Raw genomic sequence first — 16,997 nt, 5'->3', positions numbered from 1 at the left:
TACAGAGAGTCCCTGAGGAAGAAGTTCAGACATAATACAAAGAGTCCCTGAGGGAGAAGTTCAGACATAATACAGAGAGTCCCTGAGGAAGAAGTTCAGACATAATACAGAGAGTCCCTGAGGAAGAAGTTCAGACATAATAGAAAGAGTCCGTGAGGAAGAAGTTCAGACATAATACAGAGAGTCCCTGAGGTAGAAGTTCAGACATAATGCAGAGAGACCCTGAGGAAGAAGTTCAGACATAATACAAAGAGTCCCTGAGGAAGAAGTTCAGACATAATACAAAGAGTCCCTGAGGTAGAAGTTCAGACATAATACAGAGAGTCCCTGAGGAAGAAGTTCAGACATAATGCAGAGAGGGGACTCTCTGTATTATGTCTGAACTTCTTCCTCAGGGACTCTCTGCATTATGTCTGAACTTCTTCCTCAGGGTCTCTCTTTATTATGTCTGAACTTCTACCTCAGGGACTCTCTGTATTATGTCTGAACTTCTACCTCAGGGTCTCTCTGTATTATGTCTGAACTTCTGCCTCAGGGACTCTCTGTATTATGTCTGAACTTCTTCCTCAGGGTCTCTCTGTATTATGTCTGAACTTCTTCCTCAGGGTCTCTCTGTATTATGTCTGAACTTCTTCCTCAGGGTCTCTCTGTATTATGTCTGAACTTCTTCCTCAGGGTCTCTCTGTATTATGGCTGAGCTTCTACCTCAGGGTCTCTCTGTATTATGTCTGAACTTCTACCTCAGGGACTCTCTGTATTATGTCTGAACTTCTTCCTCAGGGACTCTCTGCATTATGTCTGAACTTCTACCTCAGGGTCTCTCTGTATTATGTCTGAACTTCTACCTCAGGGACTCTCTGTGTTATGCACTTTGGTAGAAATAATATAAACGCAAACTATCTACTGAATGGGAGTGAGTTGGGGGTATCCTTAATGGAGAAGGATCTAGGGGTTTTTGTTGATAACAAGTTGTCTAATGCCAGGCAGTGTCATTCTGTGGCTACTAAAGCAAATAAAGTGCTGTCTTGTATGAAAAAGGGCATTGACTCAAGGGATGAGAACATAATTTTGCCCCTTTATAGGTCCCTGGTAAGGCCTCACCTTGAGTATGCAGTGCAGTTTGGGGCTCCAGTCCTTAAGAAGGATATTAATGAGCTGGAGAGAGTGCAGAGACTGCAACTAAACTGGTTAAGGAGATGGAAGATTTAAACTATGAGGTTAGACTGTCGAGGTTGAGGTTGTTTTCTCTGGAAAAGAGGCGCTTGCGAGGGGACATGATTACTCTGTACAAGTACATTAGAGGGGATTATAGGCAGATGGGGGATGTTCTTTTTTCCCATAAAAACAATCAATGCACCAGAGGTCACCCCTATAGATTAGAGGAACAGAGCTTCCATTTGAAGCAGCGTAGGTGGTTTTTCACAGTGAGGGCAGTGAGGTTGTGGAATGCCCTTCCTAGTGATGTGGTAATGGCAGATTCTGTTAATGCCTTTAAGAGGAGCCTGGATGAGTTCTTGATCAATCAGAATATCCAAGGCTATTGTGATACTAAAATCTACAGTTAGTACTAGTGGTTGTATTTATAGTTTATGTATGTGAGTGTATAGATTGGTAGGTGTGCTGGGTTTACTTGGATGGGTTGAACTTAATGGACACTGGTCTTTTTTCAACCCTATGTAACTATGTAACTATAACTATGTAACTATGTCTGAACTTCTTCCTCAGGGACTCTCTGTATTATGTCTGAACTTCTACCTCAGGGACTCTCTGTATTATGTCTGAACTTCTACCTCAGGGACTCTCTGTATTATGTCTGAACTTCTTCCTCAGGGTCTCTCTGTATTATGTCTGAACTTCTTCCTCAGGGACTCTCTGTATTATGTCTGAACTTCTTCCTCAGGGACTCTCTGTATTATGTCTGAACTTCTTCCTCAGAGAGTCCCGGAGGAAGAAGTTCAGACATAATACAGAGAGACCCTGAGGTAGAAGCTCAGCCATAATACAGAGAGACCCTGAGGAAGAAGTTCAGACATAATACAGAGAGTCCCTGAGGAAGAAGTTCAGACATAAGACATAGGGGCCCATTTACTAACCCACGAACGGGCCGAATGCGTCCGATTGCGTTTTTTTCGTAATGATCGGTATTTTGCAATTTTTTCGGAAAATTGTCGCGACTTTTTCGTTACCAATACGATTTGCGCGAAAAAACGCAAGTTTTTCGTAGCCATTCCGAAAGTTGCGCAAAATCGCAATTTTTTCGTAGCGTCAAAACTTGCGCGAACCGTCGCGCCTTTTAAGTTAACACTACGAAAAAAGGCGCGACTTTTCGCGCAAGTTTTAACGCTACGAAAAAACGCCAGATTTTGCGCAACTTTCGGAATAGCTACGAAAAACTCGCGTTTTTTCGCGCAAATCGTATTGGTAACGAAAAAGTCGCGATAATTTTCGAAAAGTCGTAAAGTCGCCGAAAAAAATCGCAAAAAATACGAAAAAGTCGCAAAATGTTAGTTTTCCAATCGGAATTTTTCCAATTCGGATTCGAATTCGTGTCTTAGTAAATCAGCCCCATAGAGTCCCTGAGGAAGAAGTTCAGACATAATACAGAGAGTCCCTGAGGAAGAAGTTCAGACATAATACAGAGAGTCCCTGAGGAAGAAGTTCAGACATAATACAAAGAGTCCCTGAGGAAGAAGTTCAGACATAATGCAGAGAGTCCCTGAGGTAGAAGTTCAGACATAATGCAGAGAGACCCTGAGGAAGAAGTTCAGACATAATACAGAGAGTCCCTGAGGAAGAAGTTCAGACATAATACAGAGAGTCCCTGAGGAAGAAGTTCAGACATAATACAGAGAGTCCCTGAGGGAGAAGTTCAGACATAATACAGAGAGTCCCTGAGGAAGACGTTCAGCCATAATACAGAGAGTCCCTGAGGAAGAAGTTCAGACATAATACAGAGAGTCCCTGAGGAAGAAGTTCAGACATAATACAGAGAGTCCCTGAGGAAGAAGTTCAGACATAATACAGAGAGTCCCTGAGGAAGAAGTTCAGACATAATACAGAGAGTCCCTGAGGAAGAAGTTCAGACATAATACAAAGAGTCCCTGAGGAAGAAGTTCAGACATAACACAGAGAGTCCCTGAGGAAGAAGTTCAGACATAATACAGAGAGTCCCTGAGGAAGAAGTTCAGACATAATACAGAGAGTCCCTGAGGAAGAAGTTCAGACATAATACAGAGAGTCCCTGAGGTAGAAGTTCAGACATAATACAGAGAGTCCCTGAGGAAGAAGTTCAGACATAATACAGAGACACCCTGAGGAAGAAGTTCAGACATAATACAAAGAGTCCCTGAGGTAGAAGTTCAGACATAATACAGAGAGACCCTGAGGAAGAAGTTCAGACATAATACAAAGAGTCCCTGAGGAAGAAGTTCAGACATAATACAGAGAGTCCCTGAGGAAGAAGTTCAGACATAATACAGAGAGTCCCTGAGGTAGAAGTTCAGCCATAATACAGAGAGACCCTGAGGAAGAAGTTCAGACATAATACAAAGAGATCCTGAGGTAGAAGCTCCGAGGCACAGATTTTTCTGTGAGTCAGGAAAATAAAGTGAAGAACCAGGACCAGAACAGAAAAAGAAGTATCTATGAGTAGTTTGTTTAACACTAATAACATTATTGAGCCTAATAAATAAATGGGCTATTGAGCTATTTTCCATAATTATTAATTATTTTATTATTAATTATTTTGCCCTTTTCCAAATTTACATGAGTGTCCTACTAATGCACCAGGCATGGATTTTAGGAAAGAGACCTCTGAGACATGAAATCTCCCACAGTCTCTCCAGATATTTGCTCAAAACAATCCAGGTGTAGTTGGGGCAAATCCATTGTGAGAAGTAACCAAAAAGTTGGACGTTGGGGTCCAATGACAGAAAATGAATTTTAAAATTATAAATAAAGATAAAATAGTGGAAGGGAGAGCAACAGAGAAAGTGCCCAGTATGGAGTTGTATGGGTCAAAGCAGTAGAACAATACTCATTGTACTAACGACCCACTGATACGATGAATGGAACATTAGAGATCTAATCTTACCAATAAAATACTACAAGAGTAGAATATAGAAGTGATATAAACACTGACCTGAATGATCTACTTGTCTAGAACGGATTTCAAAGATATCTTCCAATTTCTTAACATTTGGGTTCATCAGAACCAAATGATCTCTCCGTGCCAATTCTGGCTAAAATCCACAGTAATGGAACAGGTTAAACCCCCAGACGGTTGTGCTGGTTGCCCCTACTTTGAGCTCCAGGTTTTCCTCTCGTGAGTGACGGTTGCTTAGCGAGACGTCGGCTGTTATTGTTTCACTCTATAATTTGCATGATTGCTCCATAATCAAATGTCCCATGTGTGGATGCCATGCCCCGTGTCATACTCAGGGGATGCTCATAGGAGCAATTCTGTTTCTGACCCACATCACGGTGGAGAGCCCACAACAAGACGGTCTAAAAAAAACCCCTGATTTTAACATTTGCAAATGTCATTTCCGATTCCCGTGGCTGTTTGTACCCTGGTTCCGACCATGACAGGGTTGGTGGTCAATGCCTTTATCACCCTTGTAAACATCCGGAACTATTTAAGGGAACAGGGGCTGAAACCATGTGATAAGATTCTAATGGCTTTGTGCTTGACCAGGTTTCTCCTGCAATGGACTTTCCTTCTGGATATCATTGGGATTTTGCTCCAGTTGATTCCTTTCTCCACATTCGCTATCTACTGTATCTTTTATGTGGTGGAACAGTTTTTGGACTACTTCAGCCGGTGGCTAGCGATGTGGCTCTCCATTCTGTACTACGTCAACATCACAATCTTCAAAAATGTCTTAGTCCTCTATTTGAAGTCAAGGATCCCCCACGTCACTAGTTACATGATCTTCGTCTCGGCGTTCCTTTCCTTCGGCCCGGGACTGATTTATTCTTTGACCAGCAGTGAGGTCTCTTGCCTGAGGGTCTCCAACCAAAGTCTTTCCAAGAATGCAACTTATGAAACCAAAGAATTCTTGTCCATCTCCTTTGTCTTCGGACAGTGTTTGCCTTCTGTGATAGAGATGGTTTCATCCATTTATCTGCTCTGGACTTTATTTGCTCATGTCAACTACACCAAGGCCAATGTTTCCAGCTTCACGGCACCCAACATGGACGCCCACTGGTCTGCAATCCGATGTATTCTTCTACTGTATTTCATGTCTGCCTGTAATTTCATTGGGAACCTCATTTTATATTTCTTTTCTAATGATTCTTTTGGAAGTTCCCTTAGTTACATAATAACCTTTGCTTACCCCACTCTGCATTCTGTCGTTTTTGTACTGAACCATTCGAAGCTGAAGAAAGAACTGGCAAAAATATTGTACTGTGAGAAATCTGTGGTTGGTTTCAGAGCAGAGACTGTGGTAAGATCATCTCTAGGCCAGGCCTAAATCGACAGGGCTTTATGGTCTATAAAGTAGCTTCTATATGGGAAAATAATCATTAGCCCCATTCCATTTAGTTCTGATTTCTGCCCCTGGCAAACAGCAGTGCAGTCATTTTGGGGAAAGCCCCATTTCCCATAAAGGGTGTGTTGGACTTGTTCCGTGCCCTCTGTATCTGGAGAACTAGGCCATAGCTTGAGCTCTTTGTCTCTTTCTTCTACTCATACATTGTCATTAGATATTTCTGATTTACAGAGTGAAACTTTTTGTACTTTGAATAAATCTATAAACTTTGTATAAATACTGTTCCTCTGTGTAGTATTTTATAATATGGACCAGGTTTCTATTGATCTTTCAGTACAAGGTTCTGTTCCATGGAGCATTATGGACCCCTGTTCGGTATGATTAAAGAGATCCCAACTATATTTGTTCTGTGCCTTGCTATGAACTGAACGGTATAAATACCAGTCTTTGGGGCGGGTAAATACTTTATTCTGTTTTCCAGAAATGAGTTCTGGAATTCTCTGCCTGGTTCTATAGTATCTCCTGCGTGGTGGGTGGGATTTGGCCTCAAATAAAATAAAACGTTGGGGAGCAACAGAAGCATGAAAAAAGTTCCTGGGGGTGGCCAAAAAGGCTATAATTGGTTATTTTGTATCCTCTATGTTGAAAGGCAGACTACCGGAGGATCTGTTTGGTAGTACCCTTGGTCTTTATGCTTCCAAAACTTGCCTCCAAGTCAGAAATTCAAGAATGAAGACCTACTTTGAGGCCACTGGGAGCAACATCCAAGGGGGTGGGGAGCAACATGGTTGGGGATCACTGCTCTAGGACATGCCCACTGCCTAATAACTCCAGTCCCATATGAGGCAGGGAGGTCTGAGCAGTTACTTTCCATTCATTTAACCCTTCAACACCAGTTAGTTGTCCATAAAGACTGTGGCCAACTATCTGGCTATCTTTTCACATGTTGCTCTTTCACTTTGGGGGCATTTCCAGGGAGGCAAGTTTCAGTTGCTTTATAGTGAGAGCAGCTGGGAGTTCCAAAATGAGACCCTATAAGGCCGACCTCTCTTGTCATGGACGGATGAGGTGTGGCTTCCAGTTAGTGCCATTGCATGGAGCTTCTTAGTAGCAACTACTTGCCATGGCTACTACACGCCAAAAAATCCCCTGCCATAGACAATACTGAGAATTGCCTCTGCTAAAACACATGTAGGGACAATTATCAGTAAATGATCAGCATTTTGTATTTCTGTAGCCACGACGTGTAGCTGCTACTAGTAGCTCCGTGTGCCCTCACCCTAATTGTAAACTGTGGTTCGGCATCCCTTGTTGGATGTATGGGAATTAGACTGCATCCAAACTTCTCTAGGTCTTTTTAGACTTGAAAATCTGGTTCAAGGTGACTCCATGGCTAATGACCTAAAGCAACCAAGTTTCCAAGGTTCACTGGTACAGGTCCTACACCAGGAGCAACATTTGTACCATTTATTATTTACCCCCATACAGGTTTTCCCTCCCTACTTCAATGTGTTGTTTGCTGGAGTGGGTGGAACCAGGATTTTGGAGCTGGATCCAAACTGTTCTCCTACCTAATTGTTGGGTGCACTTTCACTTTTAGAATCTGCCCCATAGCACATCTGAGCTCAGCCCCTCACTCTATGAGTAAACTTCAGAACCAGCAGGAAGTCAAGGAGGACTTTTCTCTGCAGATTCAAACGAGCTTCCCCTTTAACTTGGTTATTACCTTCTCCCTGTATCGTATCTTTCAACAGCAACATATGACTGGGCATCTCGTGCTGAAGAACTAACTCTCTTGTCAATCTCTGTCTTTTCTCTTGTTGTCCCTCTCTAACCACTTATACTTACACCACTCATAGTAACAACCTATGTCTCTTCTTGGAGACCACAGAGGACCTTTGCTTCTTCAGAGTACACAGGACAGCCCTCACCTTCTGTTTCTGGTCCAACCTAGATGTGAAATAGTTTGGGCATTGGGACATTGGGACAGGGCTCTCTGGAGTCTTCACTCAAGGTGGTCTCACTGGATGTGCAAGGAAACACTCTCTTGAGCAATGACACCTCTACATTTAGCCACTGTACCCATCAAGTAGTAATGGACAACACATGACTGTTTCTATCCAATTCAACCAGTAAATGGACCATTCTGCATTGTTTTTCCGTAGAAAGTTCCTTAAGTTCCTACCCATCATACCCCAGCAGAACCCCCCCACCAACCCATGTACATAATAAATTCAAATAAATGTAATTTGCATTCAGTCCAGTTGGTTGTAAATATTTTTATTTCCTACACAAATTGCCCGCTCTACAAACACATGATTCAGCCATGAGCGTCGGTTGCTTGGCAGAAGGTCTGGGTGCCGCTTTTGTTGTTCTTTTATTTGCATCGGACGAAAACCTTTTCCATTCAAACTGCCGATTATCCGACCCGGCGGAGACCATAAGCGATAAATATCCGATGCTCGGAGCAGTAAATCGTGGGAATCCTGTAGAACCGGGCAGAGGACGTTAGGAGATGTCATATTTGATTGATGATGTTCTCTCAACTGTTTTTTCAGTAACTGCCGTTCTTTTGGGGCTGGCAGTAAATGGATTTATCCCACTTGTAAACATCAAAGACTGGGTCACAGTGAGGAAGATGAAGCCCTCTGACCGGATCTTAACGGTTCTGTGTTCCACCAGATTTTTATTGCAATTTACGTTTTTTCTGGAACTTACGGGCATTTCTTTTGGCCTGATCCCATTGTCGGCCTATGCTGCCTACTGTATCACTTATGTGGTGGAGCTTTTCCTCGACCTGTTCAGTCATTGGCTCAGTATGTGGCTTTGTTGCTTGTACTACGTGAAAATCACAACCTCCAAACATCCATTGATCCTCCACCTGAAGTCAAGGATCCCCGGCATCACCAAATATGCTCTCCTCCTCTTTGGGTTCCTTTCCTTCCTAACAGGACTTGTATATTACGTGAGCGGAGATGACATCTCTTGTCTACACGGCGTCAGCAAGAATTTGACAGCAAACAGAACCTTTGAAAGCCTCCAAGAACGGTTGATGATCGCGTATTTCTTTGGCCAAGCGTTTCCTTTTATGATGGAGATGATGTCGTCGATGTATCTCCTCTCGTTGTTGGTTTCCCACGTGAAACACACCATGAGCAATTTTTCCAGTTTTAAGGCACCCAGCATGGACGCCCACTGGTCCCTAATTCGATACATTCTTCTACTGTATTTCTTGTCTGCCTGTAATTTAGTTGGTAACTTGCTCCTGTGGCAAGTAACATCTCATTCTATTGGGCGTTCAGTTGGTTACTTTATTATCTTCTCTTATCCTTCCTTCCATTCCATAACTCTTGTCCTATGTAATCCCAAGCTGAAAAGGGAAATGGTAAAAACCTTCATCTGGACAAGAAACGTACTTTGCTGTTTTCGAGGAGACGGAGGATTCCGGACTGAGACTGTTGCCCAGTGACTTGTGTGTTGGAATATTCCTTTTATGATCTATTTTATGATATTCATTGTAGCTATTTCCTATTTTAGTTTGGTACCAAAGGAAATAAATAAATATTATATGCAATACAAAATAAGAACGTGTATTTACTAATATTTCCTAAGGTTAAGTTATTATACTATACAGGTATAGGACCCATTATCCAGAATGCTCAGGACCTAGGGTATTCCGGATAAGGGGTCTTTCCGTAATTTGGATCTCCATACCTTAAGTCTAATAAAAAAAATCAATAAAACATTAATTAAACCCAATAGGATTGTTCTGCCCCCAATAAGGGGTAATTATATCTTAGTTGGGATCAAGTACAGGTACTGTTTTATTATTACAGAGAAAAGGGAATCATTTAACCATTAAATAAACCCAATAGGGCTGTTCTGCCCCCAATAAGGGGTAATTATATCTTAGTTGGGATCAAGTACAGGTACTGTTTTATTATTACAGAGAAAAGGGAATCATTTAACCATGAAATAAACCCAATAGGGCTGTTCTGCCCCCAATAAGGGGTAATTATATCTTAGTTGGGATCAAGTACAGGTACTGTTTTATTATTACAGAGAAAAGGGAATCATTTAACCATGAAATAAACCCAATAGGGCTGTTCTGCCCCCAATAAGGGGTAATTATATCTTAGTTGGGATCAAGTACAATATGGGTCTATGGGAGATGGCCTTTAAGTAATTCAGAACTTTCTGGATAATGTGTTTCTGGATAAGGGGTCCAATACCTTTACTATATTTCATCTTACTGAGATCTTATCACTGTGTTTTTCATAAGCCAGTTTGCCATTCTTGTCCCAGTCGTACTGGCTGATACATTAGGGAGGTACAAGAAGGGAATACAGGGGTTATGGGAGATAGCTCTTAGTACAAGTTGATCCAGGGACTGGTCCGACTTCCATTGTGGAGTCAGGAAGGATTTTTTTCCCCCCTTCAGATGGGGTTTTTCTCCTTCCTCAGGATCAGCTGGCAGTTAGGCAGGTTATACATAGGCATTAAGGTTGAACTTGATGGACATATGTCTTTCTCCAACCCAACTTACTATGTTACCAAACCCTTCATGCTTCATCTTAATTGGAGGATCCTTACAATGGCAGATTTGTGGTTATGGGGGGGCTGTATTCCTTTTCATCGTTCCAGCAATGATGTTCCCTTTGCGCCTTGTGTAGGTAATGTTGGCGCCAATGGTACGGCCAATGGGACTTCTATGGATAATCAGCCTTTAGTAAGGATTTCATATGTATTTGGACAATTTTCACCTTTCATCCTCTATACAGTATTTATTCATGTTAAACTCATAGCATGGACGCTGATTGGTCTAAGATACATTCTCATTGTTTATCTGATACAATACAGTCAATGCTAGTATTAGCACAGGTAACCAAAGCATGTAAAGTGTTAATATTTACAATATATATTTTCATTATTTGCATGACCGAGAGAGATTTTGCCTCTACTTTCCATAACTTCTCTCTCCCGCTCTTGATTGATGATAGTTGCTGAGTAAAGTGATTTCTACCTTTATTTGCATTGGTTAAAGAGTTTGGACCCAGTACAAAAAGTGTCTTTGGGTCCTGGATGTCACCACAGCGGCCGACGCTTCCAGCGGAGAACATCGGGCAGCTCCATACAGAGAGAATATAGAAGATATACCATATATTGGGCTGTATGTTGTGGGGTTATAATGGCGGCCGGACTGGCGGTGAATGGATTTATCACTCTAGTTAATATCACCGAGTGGTTGAGGGAAGGAAGGTTGAAGCTCTGTGATAAGGTCCTAACGATATTGTGTTTGACCAGATTTTTCTTACTATGGATTTTTTTCCTGGAAATGATTGGGGTTCTACTGCAACTCATCCCATTCTCCGCATTTGGAATATATTGTATTTTTTATGTGTTTGAGCTTTCCCTGGACTATTTCAGCCGCTGGGTGGCCATGTGGCTCAGCGTCCTGTATTTTGTGATGATAACCATCTCCAAACAACCTTTCATGCTGAGTCTCAGGTCCAAGATCCCCTCCATCACGAGGTCCATGCTGTGGGTGTCCATCTTGCTTTCCTTCTTCCCAGCCTTGACTTACTCCCTGACTGAGAAAGACTTTCCTTGTGTACAAAACCCCAACACAAATATCTCAGCCAATGGGACGTCTGGATTTCCCAGACCTTTCCTATTGACTTCGTTCTTCTTTGGACATTGTGTCCCTTATATGATGGAAATGGTCTCATCCGTGTATCTTCTCTGTACGTTGTTTGTTCACGTTAAACACACAGAAACCAAGGTTTCCAGCTTTTCCACCCCCAACATGGCCGCCCATTGGTCGGTTATACGATACATTTTTGTACTGAACTTCATGTCTATGTGTAATTTTGTTGCTAATATTTTTATCTGGTTCTGGATCTCGGATAGAGATACCCTCGCCGTCTCACTGAGTTATATAATAGTTTATTCATATCCAGTCTTGCATTCAATCGTTTTCATCCAGAACAATTTAAAGCTGAAAAGAGAAATTCAAAAAATACTCCATTGTTCAAAAACATTTTGTTGCCCCAAGAAAGAACCATCTGATTCCAGAACCCAGACTTCTACCCAAAGGTCTGAGAGTTGTGACTGTGTTTTAGCAATGCGTTAAATATGTTCAATTATTAGTTTTATTTTCTGGAACTATAGCGGGGTGACTGTTACCCCAATGTTTCTATATATCTGTAACCTTGTTATGGGCTAAGGGGGCCCAGCCTGAAGGCCAGTTAGGGGGGATTTGGGGTGAGTGCTTATTTGTGCCCTGGGTACCCCTGGAACTATAGCGGGGTGACTGTTACCCCAATGTTTCTATATATCTGTAACCTTGTTATGGGCTAAGGGGGCCCAGCCTGAAGGCCAGTTAGGGGGGATTTGGGGTGAGTGCTTATTTGTACCCTGGGTACCCCTGGAACTATAGCGGGGTGACTGTTACCCCAATGTTTCTATATATCTGTAACCTTGTTATGGGCTAAGGGGGCCCAGCCTGAAGGCCAGTTAGGGGGGGATTTGGGGTGAGTGCTTATTTGTGCCCTGGGTACCCCTGGAACTATAGCAGGGTGACTGTTACCCCAATGTTTCTATATATCTGTAACCTTGTTATGGGCTAAGGGGGCCCAGCCTGAAGGCCAGTTAGGGGGGGATTTGGGGTGAGTGCTTATTTGTGCCCTGGGTACCCCTGGAACTATAGCGGGGTGACTGTTACCCCAATGTTTCTATATATCTGTAACCTTGTTATGGGCTAAGGGGGCCCAGCCTGAAGGCCAGTTAGGGGGGGATTTGGGGTGAGTGCTTATTTGTGCCCTGGGTACCCTGGAACTATAGCGGGGTGACTGTTACCCCAATGTTTCTATATATCTGTAACCTTGTTATGGGCTAAGGGGGCCCAGCCTGAAGGCCAGTTAGGGGGGGATTTGGGGTGAGTGCTTATTTGTGCCCTGGGTACCCCTGGAACTATAGCGGGGTGACTGTTACCCCAATGTTTCTATATATCTGTAACCTTGTTATGGGCTAAGGGGGCCCAGCCTGAAGGCCAGTTAGGGGGGGATTTGGGGTGAGTGCTTATTTGTGCCGTGGGTACCCCTGGAACTATAGCAGGGTGACTGTTACCCCAATGTTTCTATGTGTCAGACTACCAAACTGCAGAACATTGAAGTACTTAAACCCCTATTGTCCACAATCACCACTAATACACCAATGTAGCTGATGTTTTCCAAGTTCAAATCATGTATTTTCCTTACTGAACTTCAATGTTGTAATAAACAAAGCTACAAGCACCATTCTTCTTTTAGTCGTTATTGTGGGGTGGCTCTTTAACCCTCAGTTATTTTGGAAATTCTGAAAGCAGAGCATCTGGACCACTTGGCAAAGGACATGGCACTGGGTATGATCTATTTATTGGCCAGGTTGGAATCGAAGGTGATGTTCCAACACGTTCTACGATGGTCCAATTCTCATTCCCCCAACACAGATGATGCACACACTTTGCCTCCTATCGGAGCTTTGCCCCTAGACAAGAATTACCCCTGGGAGCCCTATTCTCTGAGCCCAAAATCTTTCAATAAATAAAACACAAAGGGCTCCGATTCCTCTCGTGCACCTTTCTCTGTCTGGTTACATTCACATTCACTAATACATAATGAATCTGTTACACAAATCTGGGATTTAATAGGGAATATTGTGAAGCATCAGGAATAAAGGTCATTTCAGAGAAGCGTTGGTAGAAATCTCATATCTAGTTCCTGATCTGTGTGAGTTGAGATTGGGCAAGAAGTCCTACTCTTATACAAGCAGAGGAATGTTCCCAATGTTCCTTTTTCCTGTGGCAGTTCCTGTGGGGGGAACAAGTAGAAGAAGTCAACAATTTGTCCTTTGATTATAATATATACACAACGGTCCAAGTGAAGATGTAGTGACGTTCCCAAGAGAATTGAGCAAACAATCATTTCTAGGCCGGTTCCTGACACCCTTGAAGTTCATTTGTTCTACTGGCCACCATCATCCCTGGTACAGGAACACACTGTGGGGGTTAAATGCTCTTTTATTAGGTTTATAGTAGGGAGCAGCCAGTTTAGCAAGGCATACATCTGTCAATAGACACTACATTCTACGAATCAGAAGTAATGGCAGAAGACCTAATAGTCTAGATCCAACTAATGGTCTTCTGCCATTGCTTCTGATTCATAGAATGTAGTGTCTATTGTCAGATTGAGATTTCTGTCTCTATATTACATCTTATGGTTTTTGCACCTTGGTTGTGATGAGTATTCTCTGTGCATGGGAAATATATAGCAGCGATGGCCTGTAGGAACATTTCCTGGCATTAAAAGAAAAGCACTTTGGATATATTGACTTCAGGTATAGCTAGAGATAGTATGGTATACCCAATGGATAGGGTCTTGACTTTTTCCATTAGAAGAGTAGTCTCTAAATCCAGAGTAATGGAACTCAACCTTTCTACTGACGGATCTCAGGGTTTCATCGCTGTCCCTATATTGAGTAACTTTATTATCAAAGGTGATATGTCTGGAGGGTCTGGATATGTGGGGCCCAGTGTGCCCATTCTACCACAACGTATGTGTCAAGATCTACCATGTCAATGAACCAGTTTACAGCAAAGGCCTATGGGTTAACTCCTTCGCAGCATTCAGGTAGGCCTACAATCCTTATGTTGCTGCCCTTTGTCTATTTTCTAGGTCATAAGCAAATTGTAAGTCCAGGTCCAGTCCTTAGCCCAGGGCTCTAGGTCTCCAACACTCTCCTCAAGTGTAGTTGTCCCCTGCAATGGATTCACCAATACACCAACAGGTACAATAATAGGTACACTATAGGGCATTTTTATTATAGTGTGTAAGCCAACATTGTGGTGATGTTGCCCATAGCAGCCAATCAGATCTTTGCTTATGTTTTCTAACTTGTGGGTGAGCATTCAAAATTGCTGTTTTGTTGCTATGGGCAACATCAACAGTTATAATAAATATACCCCTTGGTGTCATGTGTCTGCCTCAGTGTACCAGATACTCATTGGTGCTCCTGAGCACCTCCACACTGGAGTCCCTACTCTGGTGGATATCACCTGGGATTATTAACCCACTACTTCTCCATCACAAAGCATAGGGCCCTGACAACTTACTATGATGGGAGCTAGGCTATTACTAGCCAGGTTACTAGTTGGTCCTTGTTCACAGAATCCCTGCAGTCCAAACATCTTTAAGGCTTGATTTACCTTATGATTCAAATTAATACTGGTGCCTTCTGCTCTCAGGTTTCCCAACACATCCTCCCCTGGTCTCAGGTGGAGTCCAAAGAAGAAGATCCATATTCTCCCTCCCATTATATAAATTAAAGAAAGGAAGGGTCATACTGTCCTTGGGCCTCTACAGGACATCTTCCTCCAACAGGGCATAGGTAGTATAAATGAGACTTCCCTTATGTGACTGATCTGGGTTCTTGAGGAACAACCTCAACCTCAGCTGGATTTCAGGATAGTCCTCTGAGTCCATAGGAGACCACTGTTGATGAGTCTGAAGTCCTACCATGATACAGAGTGACAGGCTGGTGGTGTACATAGGCCAGAAGAGATGCACGTCTTTTGTTATAATAATACAAATAATAATCAGGCTACATAATGTATTCATATTAATATTTGCATGAAATCCAGACTTTTTTTTATTTCCTAAACACAAGGGCAGATGTTTAATCACAATCTTCGATCATGGGTGACGGTTGCCTAGCAAGAAGTTTGGGTTCTTGCTTTGTCCCTTTTTAATTTGCATCAGACTAAAAATATTACCATGATCCCACAGAGGCATCAGGAGCCATCGGTATAAACACAAGCTTGTGTGCTTCCAGCCCTAACAGCCGAGATCTTGCAACAAGAAGACATAAGGCGACTGGACTTCTCCTACCGTAGTCCTACCATAGTCATCCCAATGTTATTCCCAATTTTCTTTTCTATTTTCATTACCACAATGCTCATTTTAGGTCTGGCAGTCAATGCCTCCATCACCATTTTTATTTTGAAAGCCTGGTCAAGAGACGGAAAACTAAAGCCCAATGATAAAATCCTAACCGCCTTGTGCTTCATCAGGTTCTTCTTGCAATGCAACTTCATTACGGAAATCTTTGGAATGTGGCTGGAACTTATCCCTCTGTCGGAGTATAAACCGCGCTGTATCTTCTACTTCATCCAGCTGTTCATGGACTTCTTCAGCCGCTGGCTCAGCGCTTGGCTGGCCATGCTCTACTACGTGAAGATCACTATCTTTAAAAATCCTTTCTTCCTACAGCTTCAGTCTCTGATTCCCCGAATCACCGGATATGTGATCTTTATATCCGTGTTCATTTCCTTTGTACCGGGACTGATTTATTCCCTGAGTGCTAAACAGGGATTTTGTGAGGATGCCAAAGGCGTCAATGTGACAACAAACACGGATGAGTTACTGGCTTTCCGTATCATTGCCTTTTTCTTTGGACACAGCTTCCCCTTCATGCTAGAGATGCTTTCATCCATATATCTCCTCTGCACCCTGTTTGCCCACATCAGACACACCGAATCCTACATTTCCAACTTCACGGCGCCCAACATGGAAGCCCACTGGACTGTTATTAGGTACATTTTTCTAATGAATCTCTTGTCAATGTGCAATTTCTTTGGCAACTTTTTTCTCTGGTCCTTCATCTCCAGTTTTATTGGAAGAGCCGTTGGATACTTTCTAGCTTTCTCTTATCCTACCTTCCATTCAGTTGTCCTCATATTGTCCAACCCAAAGATGAAAAGAGAAGTAGTCAACATGTTCCATTGTGCAACAAAACTCTGGAGTTTCAGCAAGCAAGAACCAGGGACGGTTACCCAATGATTGTTATCCTAAATGTTAGACTTAATGACATTGACTATGAAGGCTCTTTTTGGAACCAGGCAGATGGGGATTTTTCTTTGAAAGTTTTGTATTTAACCAAGATAACAAGTCATGGAATAAAGCATTGGTTGATAACCTGGGAAAGCTCACCTCCTGCTTAACTTCTACCCTGACCCATTGGACTGTTATTAGGTACATTTTTCTACTGAACCTCTTGTCAATGTGCAATTTCTTTGGCAACTGTTTCCTCTGGTCCTTCATCTCCAGTTTTATTGGAAGAGCCATTGGATACTTTCTAGCTTTCTCTTATCCTACCTTCCATTCAATTGTCCTCATATTGTGCAACCCAAAGATGAAAAGAGAAGTAGTCAACATGTTCCATTGTGCAACAAAACTCTGGTGCTTCAGCAAGCAAGAACCAGAGACAGTTACCCAATGATTGTTATCTTAAATGTTAGACTTAATGACATTGACTATGAAGCCTCGTTTTGGGACCAGGCAGATGGGGATATTCCTTTGGAAGTTTTGTATTTTAGCCAAGATAACAAGTCATGGAATAAAGCATTGATTGATAACCTGGGAAAGCTTCACCTTCTCCTTAACTTCTACCCTGAGCCCCAGCCTA

At 42.5% G+C, this 16,997-nt stretch overlaps 4 protein-coding genes across 4 annotated transcripts; all 4 read left to right on the top strand.

Moving 5' to 3' along the window:
- Nucleotides 1–4,538: 4,538 nt before the first annotated feature.
- Nucleotides 4,539–5,477, top strand: t2r5 (bitter taste receptor 5). The gene is given in 1 exon segment (NM_001171997.1): nt 4,539–5,477. A coding segment is annotated over 1 exon segment (939 nt).
- Nucleotides 5,478–8,010: 2,533 nt separating this feature from the next.
- t2r6 (bitter taste receptor 6) lies at nt 8,011–8,964 on the top strand. Its single transcript, NM_001171998.1, is given in 1 exon segment — nt 8,011–8,964. A coding segment is annotated over 1 exon segment (954 nt).
- Nucleotides 8,965–10,653: 1,689 nt separating this feature from the next.
- Nucleotides 10,654–11,564, top strand: t2r7 (bitter taste receptor 7). Its single transcript, NM_001171999.1, is given in 2 exon segments — nt 10,654–11,428; nt 11,431–11,564. Coding segments are annotated over 2 exon segments (909 nt in total).
- Nucleotides 11,565–15,445: 3,881 nt separating this feature from the next.
- On the top strand, nt 15,446–16,372 carry t2r3 (bitter taste receptor 3). Its single transcript, NM_001171995.1, is given in 1 exon segment — nt 15,446–16,372. A coding segment is annotated over 1 exon segment (927 nt).
- The last annotated feature ends 625 nt before the right edge of the window (nt 16,373–16,997 follow it).

This window comes from Xenopus tropicalis, chromosome 5 (assembly GCF_000004195.4).
Source record: "Xenopus tropicalis strain Nigerian chromosome 5, UCB_Xtro_10.0, whole genome shotgun sequence".
Taxonomy (NCBI): Eukaryota; Metazoa; Chordata; class Amphibia; order Anura; family Pipidae; genus Xenopus; species Xenopus tropicalis.
The sequence above is the reverse complement of the archived record's forward strand: the minus strand, read 5'-3'. Positions and strand labels throughout refer to the sequence as shown.